This window comes from Andrographis paniculata, unplaced genomic scaffold, assembly GCF_009805555.1.
Source record: "Andrographis paniculata isolate CXL003 unplaced genomic scaffold, ASM980555v1 Contig62END, whole genome shotgun sequence".
Taxonomy (NCBI): Eukaryota; Viridiplantae; Streptophyta; class Magnoliopsida; order Lamiales; family Acanthaceae; genus Andrographis; species Andrographis paniculata.
In genome coordinates, this window is record NW_026137598.1 from 5838427 (window position 1) to 5852033 (window position 13607).

General features: G+C 36.5%; 3 protein-coding genes across 4 annotated transcripts; all 3 read left to right on the top strand.

Moving 5' to 3' along the window:
• LOC127260895 (E3 ubiquitin-protein ligase RFI2) lies at nt 1–4562 on the top strand. The gene is made up of 6 exons (XM_051288912.1): nt 1–490; nt 2117–2286; nt 3009–3067; nt 3204–3229; nt 3315–3690; nt 3767–4562. Exons 1-6 carry the CDS (start codon nt 343–345, stop codon nt 4236–4238), a joined length of 1251 nt encoding a protein of 416 aa, XP_051144869.1. The 5' UTR covers nt 1–342; the 3' UTR covers nt 4239–4562.
• A 1074-nt stretch (nt 4563–5636) lies between these two features.
• On the top strand, nt 5637–11174 carry LOC127260863 (pentatricopeptide repeat-containing protein At5g14770, mitochondrial). 2 transcript variants are annotated; one of them, XM_051288849.1, is made up of 4 exons: nt 5637–8867; nt 9261–9358; nt 9486–9601; nt 11052–11174. In XM_051288849.1, the coding sequence occupies exon 1, from the start codon at nt 5804–5806 to the stop codon at nt 8780–8782; it is 2979 nt and encodes a 992-aa protein (XP_051144806.1). In that variant the 5' UTR covers nt 5637–5803; the 3' UTR covers nt 8783–8867; nt 9261–9358; nt 9486–9601; nt 11052–11174. The 2 variants fall into 2 exon arrangements, with proteins under 2 accessions (XP_051144806.1, XP_051144805.1); XM_051288848.1 differs by having other exon boundaries at nt 11012–11150.
• Nucleotides 11170–11538, top strand: LOC127260449 (rapid alkalinization factor). The gene has a single exon (XM_051288182.1). It carries the CDS (start codon nt 11170–11172, stop codon nt 11536–11538), a length of 369 nt encoding a protein of 122 aa, XP_051144139.1.
• Nucleotides 11539–13607: the final 2069 nt, after the last annotated feature.

Below are 13607 nucleotides of genomic sequence, written 5' to 3' on the forward strand. Positions count from 1 at the left end.
ACTTTCCCCCAAAACAATCAACAAAACCACGGAACGCACACACACCAAATCCCTAATTACTTCCAACGGCGGAACAATGGAGTGAGAGAAAAATTAGGGAAGAAAAAATAAAAAGACAATCTTGATGCTTTCCTGCGTTTTTTTCTCCCTTCTGCCCCAAATATTCATTTCAACTGTCTATTTTATGCCGAAATCCTGCTGCTAATCTGATTTCGGTTTTCATTTCGTTTGGGAGGTTTCTCTTCTTTTAATCGTTTTTGGGTCGGGGTGGGGTGGGGGTTTTGGATTGTGGCGAGTTAGGGTTTTGTCGGTTCCAGTGGAATTTGAAGATTAGTGTTGAATATGGGATTGGGAGATCGGGATCTTCTGGACGATGGCGGTGGGAAGGTGTCGGTGGCCTCGGTTTCGTGCTCCATTTGCTTGGATTTGGTAACTGATAATGGGGATAGATCCTGGGCGAAGCTTCAATGTGGGCATAAATTTCACCTAGGTGAGTGATGAGTTTGTTAAATTTTCAGGATCTAGCTTGTTTTTTTGTCTTCCTGATTTTGTAAGTTAAAGTGTCGTTGAAATGTTTGGTTACCAGAAAGTCATTAGCTTGAGATTTTTCAAATTTTAGCTATCAGATTTTGCAAAATTGATTCTTTTCATAGATGGAGCTGCTTGTTATTGTGTTAAAATGCTTGAGATGCTACTTTTATTCTATACACACAAACATCTACATTTGTGCCGGTAATATGTAAAATTTCGAAGTGTGATATACAAATATATATATATATATATTTGTTAATCTCATTTTTATTTGTCAGGCATGAAATAATGGTAATGGTGGATAGGATCTATTACATTTTTGTGGGTGAGAGTTTTCTACTCGTATGGATTGACTAGCTCATCAACTCCTTAAATGCTTAAAGAATTCAAATTCTTTTTTTTGTTGATGCGAAATGCTAGTTGTGAAGATGTTGCGGCAAGTAATATAGATGACTTCTTTCTTTTCTCTAAATCATAAGCACCCTTTTTGTTCAATAAGATACCAAAGTGGATGATTGACTCATTCCATTAGCCATGATTTTTTACATGTGGTGTTCATTTACTATTTTAATAATGACCCCTGTATCTAGAGATTGATAAATAAAGATGTAGGGTGTGTTTCGTTGTTTTGGGAATATTAAAATTTGAATTGACATAGCTCCTTGACGCTGAATAGAAAATAAAATGTAGGGTAATATGTACTAAATGGAAAATAGGTTGATGATGTGTTTTAAGGTGAAAAAAATTAGGTTACTGTAGCATGTGGAGTTGTAAATACAACCAAATACTCTCATAAAAATTGATCTGAAAGTATATCTTAATTTGGTTATATGCTTTTATACTTGTTTGCGATCATATTTTGTAGGGGATATAGAAGTTTGAATAATAATAATTTGTTCTGGCATGCCGCGCATGAATGCTACACCTTGGGATGCTCCTAAAATGTTGAGTATAATTAATTTTGTTGGTTAAAATCGTGAAGAATCTGAAGATCATCCATAACAGTATTGTTTTTGTCCCTTCCTAAGTCAATGCTGCTTAAAATTTGAACTTGCAAACGATGACGTAAAAGAGTATTACACTACAGCCAATGGGATGTGAATTCTCCCGACACATTTGATGATAGAAACAGTTGAAACTGATCAATGAAGTAGTCTACAGATCAGGTACGTTATATATGGTAGTTGAAGTAATTTCAAAAGGACAACTTGGGCTGTAAAATGAATCAGAACTAGAAATTAAATCTGTCTCATACTGGGATTAGGTTAAAGTAAGTCGGTTCTTGTCGTTTTACTGTTCAATGTTTGTAGTCCATACTCGCATTAATTGGCCGCCTCTTACTAACACGTCTTGGTAGCTTTAATTTTGGTATGTTGAGTTTCCTTTTTAAGCCCAATTACATGGATCATATTTCGCCGCGTTGTGCTTATTGTTTTGCATTGTTCTGATACAAGATTTGTGCGGTGTTCTGTTTATTTGGCTTTGTACTAGATATGCATATATATGCTTCTCTGTCTCAGAGGGTTTTGTTTCTCATTTTAGTATATGTATATATATATATATATATTTTGCTTAATGCATACAGATTGCATAGGCTCAGCTTTTAATGTGAAGGGAGCAATGCAGTGTCCCAACTGTCGGAAAATTGAGAAAGGACAATGGTTGTATGCAAATGGTAGCCGTCCAGTACCTGAATTTAGCATGGACGATTGGGCGCATGAGGATGATTTGTATGATTTCGGCTATTCAGAAATGGTACCATTTTAACCCAAGTGATTACAGTTAGTATATTATATGTATATGTCATAGTTTGCACAATATTCTTTTGATATCGTGTGACGTAATTGGACCTGTCAGCACATTTAATAAAACTAGATAGCACAATTGACTTATTTATACAACAAAGGACAATATATAAACTACACATCACATTATTGGGTCAAATCAGCAGTCGTACCTTTTATATGCTGTAAGATCTTCCTTATTTCATCAGACATTCCTCGTGTAAGTTGATCGTGAAGGCACGTTGCTAATCTCATGTGCGCTTTCAACAGTGTTTTATGCCTTCAATTGAACTTGTTTTTACTTGATCCGAGACAGTTGTGAGCTTAATTGGCATTGACTGCATGACGTTATATCCGCTAAAATATACTCTTTTTCTTCATCATCTTTTTGTCCTACTCGATAACAGATTGTTCACTTTTAGATAATACTATACTCACGACTGTTCACCTTACTCTACAAGAAGCACCTTTCTCCGCATGTCATTTGTTCCACGAATCCATTCTTACTAAGATCATCTTTATGATAGACATGTGAACATTGAAACAGGTAATCAGCTGATCTCACTAGCATTGCCCTATAGAACTACTTACATTTCTTACTTCAACATTTTCTGAAGCTATATATATGTCTGCATTGAAACCTTTACCTGGTCAAAAATCGCTGATGATCTTCTTTAAATATACATTTTTCAGACGTTTGGAGTTCATTGGTGCCCATTCAATGGAGTAACAAGGCTCGCTTCATCTTTTGAGTAAGCACAATCCTGACCGAACCATTCTCACATCTTCTTTGTTGATCGTTAAGGTTTTTAGAACGTAGACCGTGCTTATGTTTGTCATTTTGTACTGCTATCATATTATTCAGCTAATTATAATTTACTTTTGCAGCGAAGGGGAGTTTTCGCCCTCTACATGTAAGATTCCCTTCTCTCTATTTATCTAATTATTTTCACTTTTAAACAATTAGCTTTTGTAACTTGAGCGTACGTTATTCCATAGATCCTGATCTTATAGCACATCATGCCATATTTGGCGGCGAGCACGTCCCGGTGTCATCTACTTCTCATCCTTGCCCATATGTCGCCTATTTCGGGCCAATTCATCCATCCTCTTCAGCATCAAGTGTCAGTGTTTCGGATGGATCTAATTTCAATACTCACTGGAGCGGCCCGTCAGTTCCTAGTGAAGTCTCCAATTCCTACGCCTTCCCTTCAGTGGATGCACACTATCATAGCTGGTACCAGTCTTCTCCATTCGCTACAACCAATCGTGTCAATGCTGCAGAACAGTCGATGCCACCCATGACTCAGAGACCAACCAGGAACAACTCTGATATCACAAGACCTGGAATTCACCCATTCATTCTCGGCCACAGGTCAGTACATTCGTTCGACTCTATGCTTTTGTAAGACAGGCTGTTTAAATATCTGTCGATTCCTATTCCTTTGCAGCTCTTCCGGCCGAGCTCCCAGTTCAGTTACCTCATCAGTGCTTCCCCGCTACCCGGGCACTGCTTCTCGACCCCATGACCGTTCTCTCCAGCCCCACTTTCAGCAGTCCACTGTCAATCCAACAGCACGCTCCACAGGCTTATCCAGCAGAAGAAGATCTTCGAATCTCAGGGGTTTGGCTCAAGTTATCCCTGCTGCAGCAGCTTCACCAGATCAGCCCAGTGGCTTTCACTTCATATCGTCCGGTGGGACGACTGGCAGAGCCTTCCAAGAACCCGAGAACCCCCTCCATGAGCACTACACTGCTTGGGATTGGGACCACCAGCCTTCCTCCTACCCCATCAACCAGGTCATCGATAGAGATCCAATTTGGGGGCCAATTCAACCTCCGCCTGTCACCGATACAGGAATCAGGCTGGGGAGTCTCCGCCAGAGGCATGGGGCTGACCGTGCTCCATCCCAAAACCGTTGATAGTCGGCGGTGCTGTGTTGTTGCGCTGAAAAATGAACAAACAAACAAACGGGTGTCGCTACGAACCGTAAACCCGATCCTCCTATCTATAAATATGTTGTGTGGAACGATATGATCTCAGTGATGGATGGTGTCTGCATCTCATGAAACTGTAACTATTTGGCTGGCTTTGGCCTCATGCTTTCTTTGCACCCTCTTCCTTTTGGGAATAAGCAAACTTGAATGGTGAGATAAACTTGAACGGTTTTAAATGGCACATCGGTGAGAGAGTGTCTTTGTTGTGTGTTTTGGAAGAAGAGATGTTATGTTGCGTGTTTTAAGTTATGTTCATCTCTTTTGTGCAAATTCAATCTGCTCTTGTTGCCAAGAGTGTTTTGGCCAAAAATAGAGAAGGGAGATCAATAATCATCATAATATCCAAACGGTGTAATAAAACATATATATATATATATATATGAAAAAAATCAATTTTTGTGTCAATATAATTAAAATTTATTAATTTTGATCTTATTATAAACAATTTTAATCGATTTTGTTCCTTAAAGAATTAACGGAAATTGCTGACGTGGACGCAATGGAGTCCGTCCCATTAACATTATAAATACTCTTACAACTTACAAAATATATTACACAAATGTCATTATCTTTATATCACATATATTAATAAAGGTATTTTAGTCATTTTTACTTTATTCATACTAGTGCAGAAAACAAATGGATATTTAGTTATGGGACGGAGGGAATATTTATCGAGTATGTTCTTTTTTAAGATTTTGTAAAAAGAAATTTCTTACAAACATCTAATTATTGTATTGAAATAATAAATTAATTTTCAATACTACAAAATTAAAAAATAGTTGTGTAATTGGATGTTTGTAAGAGGAAATTTTTTTTTTAATAACAAAATTTTAGACAAAACCTTTCAAAAGAATATATTTTATAAATTTTTATATTTAATTATAATCAGTGATTTTATTCATTTTAACTCTATCAACTATTTTAAATTCAAAATATTTTTTTTTAAAAAAATATAATAAAAAATAAAATTTTAAACTAAAATAGAAATGTACATATAATTGTAAATGACATGTAATAACATAATCATGTATAATTATACACGCAAATATACATGACCATGTGTACTTTTCGGGTCAACTGCCAGTCACTCCCGTCATATCCACGTCAGCGATTTTCGTTAACTTTTTAACGGTGAAACCAAAATTGATTGAAATTGTTTATAGTTGAACCAAAATGGATTTGAATTGTTTATATTCGGACTAAAATTGATAGAGTTTTTATATTGAGACCAAAATTAATAAATTTTAGCTATAGACAAAAATTGATTTTTTCCCATGTATATATATATATATATTTGTGTATATATTAGGCTCAAGGAGTTGAATTCTGAGACATCTCCAGGGACTTCGTTTGACATTTTGACGCCTCTGCGATACTTCTCCTCTGGGTCTGAAAGCTTCCAAAGCACAACTCAAAGCATCAGAGTTGCTGTCGCCCTCGCCGATGAAGCCCACCGTTGAATTGATGGTCTGAATTGAACCAGTACGATGAGAAAGCCAGTGCGGCATTTCATCGAACGCCTTGGAGGCAAGTGGATGCTCCGTCAATCCATTCGACCCCCGACTATGGTTGCCTCTTCCTTCTCATCACTCAGAACTCCAAGTAACCGCCCAGACGAATTCTACGCCTCCTTCTTTTGCACCCTTATTCACCTCTTCCTCCGGCACCGGCGCCTCTCCAAAGCCACGGCTGCTTTCTCCGTCATGCGGAATTGCACCTTCACGCAGGAGATTCGCGCCTGGAATGGCCTGTTGCACCATTTCAATTGCACGGGATTAGTCCATCAGGTAATGGAAATTTATCAGGAAATGATTTCTGCTGGTGTGGTGCCGAATGTGATTACCAAGAACATAGTTGTTCATTCACTCTGTAAAATTGGGGGCTTAGACCGAGCAATTGAACTGCTAAGGGATTGTAGATTTGAGAGTGATCTAGTTACTTACAATACTATGATTTGGGGGTTTTGTAAACATGAGCAAGTAGAATTAGGGCTTGGATTGGTTTCTGTGATGATTAAATTGGGTTTGGATTATGATAGCTTTACTTGTAATATATTGATGAAGGGATTTTGTGACAAGGGTATGTTGGAGAAAGCAAATTTGGTAATGGAAATGCTGTGTAGTGATGTGAATAATGTTAGAGTTTGTAGAGATATTGTAACTTTCAACACATTGATAAACGGCCATTGCAAGTTTGGTAACATCGAGAGCGGTCTTGAGTTGATGGAGGGTATGGTGAAGGAGGGGTTCATACCTGATAGCTTTACATATAATAGTTTTATTAATGCTTATTGTGAGATGGGAGATTTTGACCGCGCCAAGATTCTTGTGGAGGAGCTCTTGGAAAATAATTGCATTGCTTATACTAGTTTTGTCAGTGGATATAGCAAGCATGGTCGAACTGAAGAAGCGTTGAGTGTGTTCAATGACATGATTGCAGAAGAAATTTATTGTGACGTAGTAGCATATAGTTGTGGTGTTAATGCGCTACTTAAGAGTGGGAGGTTAGCTGAGGCGAAATATGTGTTTGATGAGATGGTTAGGGTGGGTTTAGACCCGAACTGTGTTACCTATTCGATTTTAATCGATTTTCTCCTTAAAAATGGTGATGTGATGGCTGTGTTTGGCTTGCAAGGGCAAATGGTGGTTCGTGGAATTGCTTTTGATGCAGTGGTGTTGACTTCATTGCTCGATGGGATGTTTAAGGTTGGTAGGACGAGAGAAGGAGAAGACACGTTTCGCTATCTTGTAGAGTGTGGTGTAATGCCAAGTGTTGTCACCTATTCTGCATTGATTGATGGTCGCTGTAAAATAGGTGAAATGGAGGGTGTGGAGTTAGTAATGCAGGAAATGAAGGAGAGAAATGTTGTTCCGAATGTGGTGACTTATTCTTCAATAGTGAATGGTTATGTAAAATCCGGACTTCTCAAAACAGCGATTGATTTGCTGCAGGACATGATTGATCGAAACATTATGCCGAATGTTTTCACCTATGGCTCCCTAATAGATTGTTGTTTTAAAGCTGGTGAGAAAGAAATTGGTAAAGGAGTCTACGAGGATATGAAAAGTCGAGGGGTGGATGATAATGTCTTCATACTCGATGCTTTTCTGAACAATTTCAAAAGAGAGGGAAGGATAGACGAGGCAGAGGCGATGTTTAGAGATTCTGTGTCAAAGGGATTCTTGCCTGACCGTGTTAACTATACCTCATTGATTGATGGACTTTTCAAAGCCGGGAAAGCGCCAGTCGCCCTTGAATTTGCACAGGAGATCCGAGCTAAAGGTATAGAATTTGATACCATTACGTACAACGTTTTGCTTAATGGTTTGCTCAGATGTGGCAAGTACGATGCTCTATCTATTTATACCGAAATGAAAAGGCTCGGTTTAGCACCAGATCATGCTACATTCAACACGTTAATCAAGTCTCACTGTGCGGCTGGGAAATTGAACGATGCTCTTCGGTTCTTGGATGAAATGAGAACTCAGGGCTTACAGCCTAATAGAATAACTTGCAATGTTTTGGTCGAAGGGCTTTGTGAGTCTGGAAAATTTAACGAGGCGATGGATTTGTTGAATGAGTTATCTGCTTTGGGGTTTTGTCCAACTCCGGTTATTCACAGACTCATTCTCGCCGCTGTTTCCAAGGCGAGAATGTCTGATGTTATCTTCAAGATGCACAAGAAGCTCGTAACAATGGGGCTTGATGTAAATCTTGAGGTTTACAACAATCTCATCACCATTTTATGCGGCTTGAAGATGACTAGAAAAGCAGCATCCGTGCTGGACGAAATGGTGGAGTCAGGCATTTCGGCGAATACTGCTACATTCAATGCTCTGATCCAAGGATACTGCAGAGGGACACATGTAGATAAGGCTTTCTCTACGTATTCTAAAATGTTGTCCGTCGGAGTTTTTCCTAATATTACGACGTATAACATTCTTCTAGGTGGATTCTCAGCAATGAGATCCATGGATAAGGTGGGGGTCCTACTTTTCGAAATGAAAGAAAAAGGCTTTGTTCCAAATGCTACCACGTACGACATTCTGGTTTCCGCCCATGGGAGGATTGGGGACAAGAAAGAATCCATAAGGCTTTATTGTGAAATGATAACCAAGGGGTTCGTGCCTCGGACCAGCACGTACAATTTACTTATCCATGATTTTGCCGAGGTGGGGAAGATGAAGCAGGCAATGGAGCTTCTGAAAGAGATGGGCGCTAGAGGAGTTCGCCCTAATTCCTCAACTTATGACATACTTATAACTGGATGGTGCAAGTTGTCAAATCGGGAAAAGTCTGTAATGAAATTGTGTCAAGCTGAGGCCAGAAGTTTGTTTAAAGAGATGACCGACAGAGGCTTCACTCCATGTGGAACTACTGTAAATCATCTCAGTTTTGTCCTTGCAAAACCCGGAAAAGCAGCTGATGCTCAAAGGCTATTAGGAAAAATATACAAAACTGCTTGATTCAAATGCAGAGCTGGATGAGAAGTTACGGAAGGATATTTCTGTGAAGGATGGATAAAAAGATTCGTCTCTCTCCGGCATGGAAGTGAGTCTACTCTCCCAAATTTCAATACTTTTCGATAATTAGTACTAAAAACTTGCATCAACCATGTTCTTCATAACCATTGATAACATTGCTGCGGAAGTTTTACCTTTTTTTCATGCCAATATGTTAATGTTAATGTTTTTCATTCAAGGTACTTCTGCATTCGTTTTGTTTTGTTTTGTTTCTTGGCGATGAGATGGTGCTTATGTCTTCTACCTATAATACTTGCCACTGCATAAAAGAGTCGGCACACAAAACCCTATTCGTATGGCTATATCATATTTATTGTGTCAGTGTGTGCATACATTGCTGTAAATTGGTAATCCAGTTGTTTATTGTACTTTTTAGTTTACCGGGTGTCATTCCTTCCTGATGATCCTAGGCTAATTTCAGGCACAATATGTATAGCATTGGATCGGAAGTCTTGGCACACTGGAGTTCATTGATAGTCCGATCTTGATTCGAAAATCTAGAGAATTTATAGGAAACAGGTAAGCCTCGATGCAGCTCAGGACCCATGAATTTTGTTTTGTTCAATTTTCTTTCTCGAAAGCTTGAGCGAATCGGTGAAACTACATGAACATAAGAATTCCTATGCTGTATTGCTTGTCATTGTAGGGACATCGAAGAGCTGTACCAAGGTGAATTCTCAGCACCCTTCCGGGAAGATGAACCTCAGAAAGCCAACCCACCGGCATCGGAGAGTGCCAGGAGTCGCCTTCGCCGGATGTCGAGTACGTACCATCTTCCTCTCCATCTACTGTTATGTTACAGTCACTTCATGCCCAAAATGCTTCTTTTTTGTGATAAGTTTAGTATGCATTGGATCTATTTATTAGTATTCTGATTTATAAAAACTAAATTATCATCTAAAGCATTCACTCGTACTGTATGTAGTTGAAATTGTTAGGGGTTTTAGATCATGCCCATGCCCTGGCCTGGAGTCCGGGCATTCTGACATAAGATATATTTTAATATAAAATACTTTGAATAAAAAATATTTAATATGGTATTTTAAAAATACGTATAGGTTATAAATACGTAGAATTGATTTGAAATAAGTAAAAGACAATCAATAAAACGTAAGTGGAGAATAATATTTTGACACGTTATGTCACACCCCGTATTAGCACAGCTGTTTGTTTAGCTGAAAAGTAGACGCGCTAACACCGAATTATTATTATTGAAATAATTTATTTAATGTTATTATTATTCTTCTATAGATTTGTACATGTTCTTTTAACGTATTATTATTATTTATTTAACCCAAAGAAATGGGAAATTCTGACCGACAATAATTTTAAGTTATTTATTAATTAATTTATTATTATTATTAAAAAAAAAAAGTAAAATAAAGTCGTGTTTGGCAATTGGTTTTGGCGCTGACTTAAGGGTGAAGAAGTCCTGGACCCACAATAAAGTGGGCATCAGGTGCTTGCCTGCTTTCCCATAAATTCCGTGTTGGAAAGTTATTAAACGAGGCCCGGACCACCCAATTTATTACTCCACCAAACACGCCCGATTCATTGTGTAAAATTCACCGCACTCGTACTATACTATACAGTATAAGTATAACCAACCAATTATTTGTTAGTTGTTACTATTACTTCATCCATGTATATCCATGAATAAATTATTATATACACTTCATTTTATACTTTATTTAGACATCTAAATAATTGTATCAGTATTTTCAATTACAAGTATGAAAAATTAAATATGCATCGCAATAATAGTAAATGTATGTGTGACTTGTATTGATTATTGTAATATACCCATGCCATAACTATTATATTAATATGACATTTTCTTGGTTTTATTTTTGATAGTGCATATATATTATCGTTTGAGGATTGTTTTTATGTTTGTTGATAAATTGATAAATGTCATTTTCACTTGCATTGCATAGTTGTCTGAAGAAATCGTTTCGTCCACTGCTATTTTTGTTTTACTTTAATTTTCTTTTAATTATTAGTTTTTTTTATAAAAATAATAAAAAGCTGTGTGTGCTGCCAAAAATGAAAAACAGAAACGAGTTGTATGCGAAGCGGCATTATCGCAATATTATATTCCGCCTTAATTATTAGCCGCGATTTATTTTTTTATTTTTTAAAATAAAAAAATATTGATGTGTATATATATAGGTGTATTTGTATAAACAGCTCCTGCTCACTTGCTTTATAGCTGGTTTGTTCTTTCTCTCACCTCCCACGCAGAAAGTGAGGGAATCCAGATAGAGAAAACGAGGAATTTTCGCGAGATTTGTCGGCGAGAAACGAGTGCCAGCCTTTCGATCGGAATGATGAGAGGCGTCTCGAAGAGAATGCTACTGTTGTTATGCTCGATCGTGTCGCTCTTGCTCGCCAATGTGTCGGCGAGTGGGGACCACGGCGTGGCGGTGGCGTGGATGGCGCCGGTGGTGAGATCTGGATGCAAAGGAACCGTCGGCGGATGTCTGATTGGGAGCGAGGAGGTGGACGAGGAGTTCGAGCTGGAATCGGAGTCCACCAGGCGCATCTTAGCGATGCGGCGGTACATCAGCTACGGAGCGCTGCGGAGGAACAGTGTGCCTTGCTCGCGGCGCGGCGCGTCGTACTACAACTGCCGACCTGGCGCGCAGGCCAATCCGTACAGGCGCGGCTGCAGCGCCATCACTCGCTGCCGGCGCTGAAAGGAAAGAAGATGGACGGAAGTCATCTCTCCAGTAATTCTCTGAATTAATTAAATATTTTCATTTTTAAATTTTGAATGGCTAGTGTTGCTGCTATTTCGTATGCTATAAATTGACGGATGAAGGAGGGAACGTATGATTGTGTGCTATTTGTGTGATATACGGACAAATTTCATCAGTGTTATTGTGGATAATAACTTACAATCACATTTCCACCGAGTCTAGAAACCTGTAATTCAAATAGAGGTGATGGATATTTACTTGCAGATTATCAAAGCTTTGAGGTTAATCATTATTTGAGTATCGTCTTCAATTTATGTTCAAGCTGTCTTCATTAGTTTTAACACATCTTCAAATTTCATTTCAATTGGTTAAATATATATTTGGTACGATTCGATAATCTAGACATGAATGTTGGAGAAGCCTCTTTTGTAGTATTTGCTCTTTTCCTTTCCTTCTAAAACTTCACTGTTGATACAAATGATTTTGTGCAACTTTTTTCGACATTGGAAAACGTGCAAAGCCGTAATTAGTGTGTGAAAATGGATTGAACTATGTCAAAGATAATAATAAAGGCAATCTTGAATATAAAACTTGTTGGGGAAGTCAATACCTCACTTGGAGTTATTTGTATAAATTCTCCACGCTTTAGCAAATTCAATCTTTTGGTTTTAATTTGGAATTAAAATAATGTTTAATGAAATATTTTGTGAGATATAATATTTTTGAAAAATGCAGAATCTAAATTGTAAAATTTGACTAAAGAAACACATATTTTAGTAGTGTATTAGATTATTACCTATGGGCTAAATCCATCGAGTCATCTCTAGAAGCCAAAAAGTCGAATATTGGTTGAAAGGGGTAGTGTAAATTGATGTATCGCATTTAATGCGGCATAATGGAGGGGAAGTGTAATGTGCCCTATATATAAAAGTGGATAAATTATCTTTTGCGTTTGTGATTCCCATTTATTTTTATATTATATTCGTCGCTTTTCATAGCTTTATAAAGGCTTTGTTTATATATGTGTGTAAATTTTACTATTGTCAATCAACAATAATTTTATTAAAAAATATATTATCACATCAATTATATAGTGGCTGTTCAGTTACCAGATTATTGAGTTGGAAGTTCCTGTGATGGGTTCACCTCCACATAAGATAGTTTATTTAGGCCATCATCTCCAATCCAGCGTAACGGCGCTTGGTTGGTAGATTTGGATCGTGCGTCATTTTTTTACATTGCTATAGTGCTAATGCCAATTTTGATGTTGCATAATAGTAATGTAAAAATGACATTGCTTTCTTTTTTTTATTTTAAAATTTTTTATTTTTATTTTAAAATTTATTTCTTATTTTTCTAAGTTTTTTAAAAAAATTATTTTAAATTATAAAAATAAAAGATTGTTTAAAATAATAGAAAATTTAAAAATTATTTTAAATTATAAATATAAAAAGTTGTTTAAAATAATAGAAAAAATTGAATATTTAAAAAATAATAGTGAAAAATAGAGTTACGATCGAAGTGAAATTATTATAGCAAGTGTATATTTAGAATTAAAAGTAAATAAATAGAATTAATGAGTTGAAAATAGTTTTATTACTCTCACGTAATATCACATTTAAATTAATAAACTTAATGAACTCGTAATTTTATAGTGGTAAGTTCACCTATTAAACTTATTAGACACTTTACCTTTCACCGGAACAATCTTTTATATAATAATAATAATTTTTAAACCAAAAAATCGTAAATATTTTAATAAAAAAATTAAAAATTTATTATTATAGTATTGTTACATATTGTGATAATATATATTTTAATATTGGGGAAAACAAATTAAAACTCACATCGAAAAAATAAATAAATAATTGATTATAAAATTAATATTATCTACACATAATAGATTCTTTTAGGAAAGTCTAAAAGAAAATTTGTACAACCTTGCTTTAAATTTTTATTTATGTATAATATTATATTAACTATTTATTATTTATATAAATGCTGTATTTTGTCCGTATCGTAACAAAATATTTATTTGACTTTTGTGTCATTGTACTTAACATTAA

Excerpts from the sequence above, each read along its gene's own strand:
- LOC127260895 (XM_051288912.1), top strand. The coding sequence starts at position 343 with ATGGGATTGGGAGATCGGGATCTTCTGGACGATGGCGGTGGGAAGGTG. Across the intron at positions 2,287-3,008 it reads ATTTCGGCTATTCAGAAATG|ACGTTTGGAGTTCATTGGTG; the intron begins GTACCATTTTAA and ends TACATTTTTCAG. Across the intron at positions 3,691-3,766 it reads CCATTCATTCTCGGCCACAG|CTCTTCCGGCCGAGCTCCCA; the intron begins GTCAGTACATTC and ends ATTCCTTTGCAG.
- LOC127260863 (XM_051288849.1), top strand. The coding sequence starts at position 5,804 with ATGAGAAAGCCAGTGCGGCATTTCATCGAACGCCTTGGAGGCAAGTGG.
- LOC127260449 (XM_051288182.1), top strand. The coding sequence starts at position 11,170 with ATGAGAGGCGTCTCGAAGAGAATGCTACTGTTGTTATGCTCGATCGTG.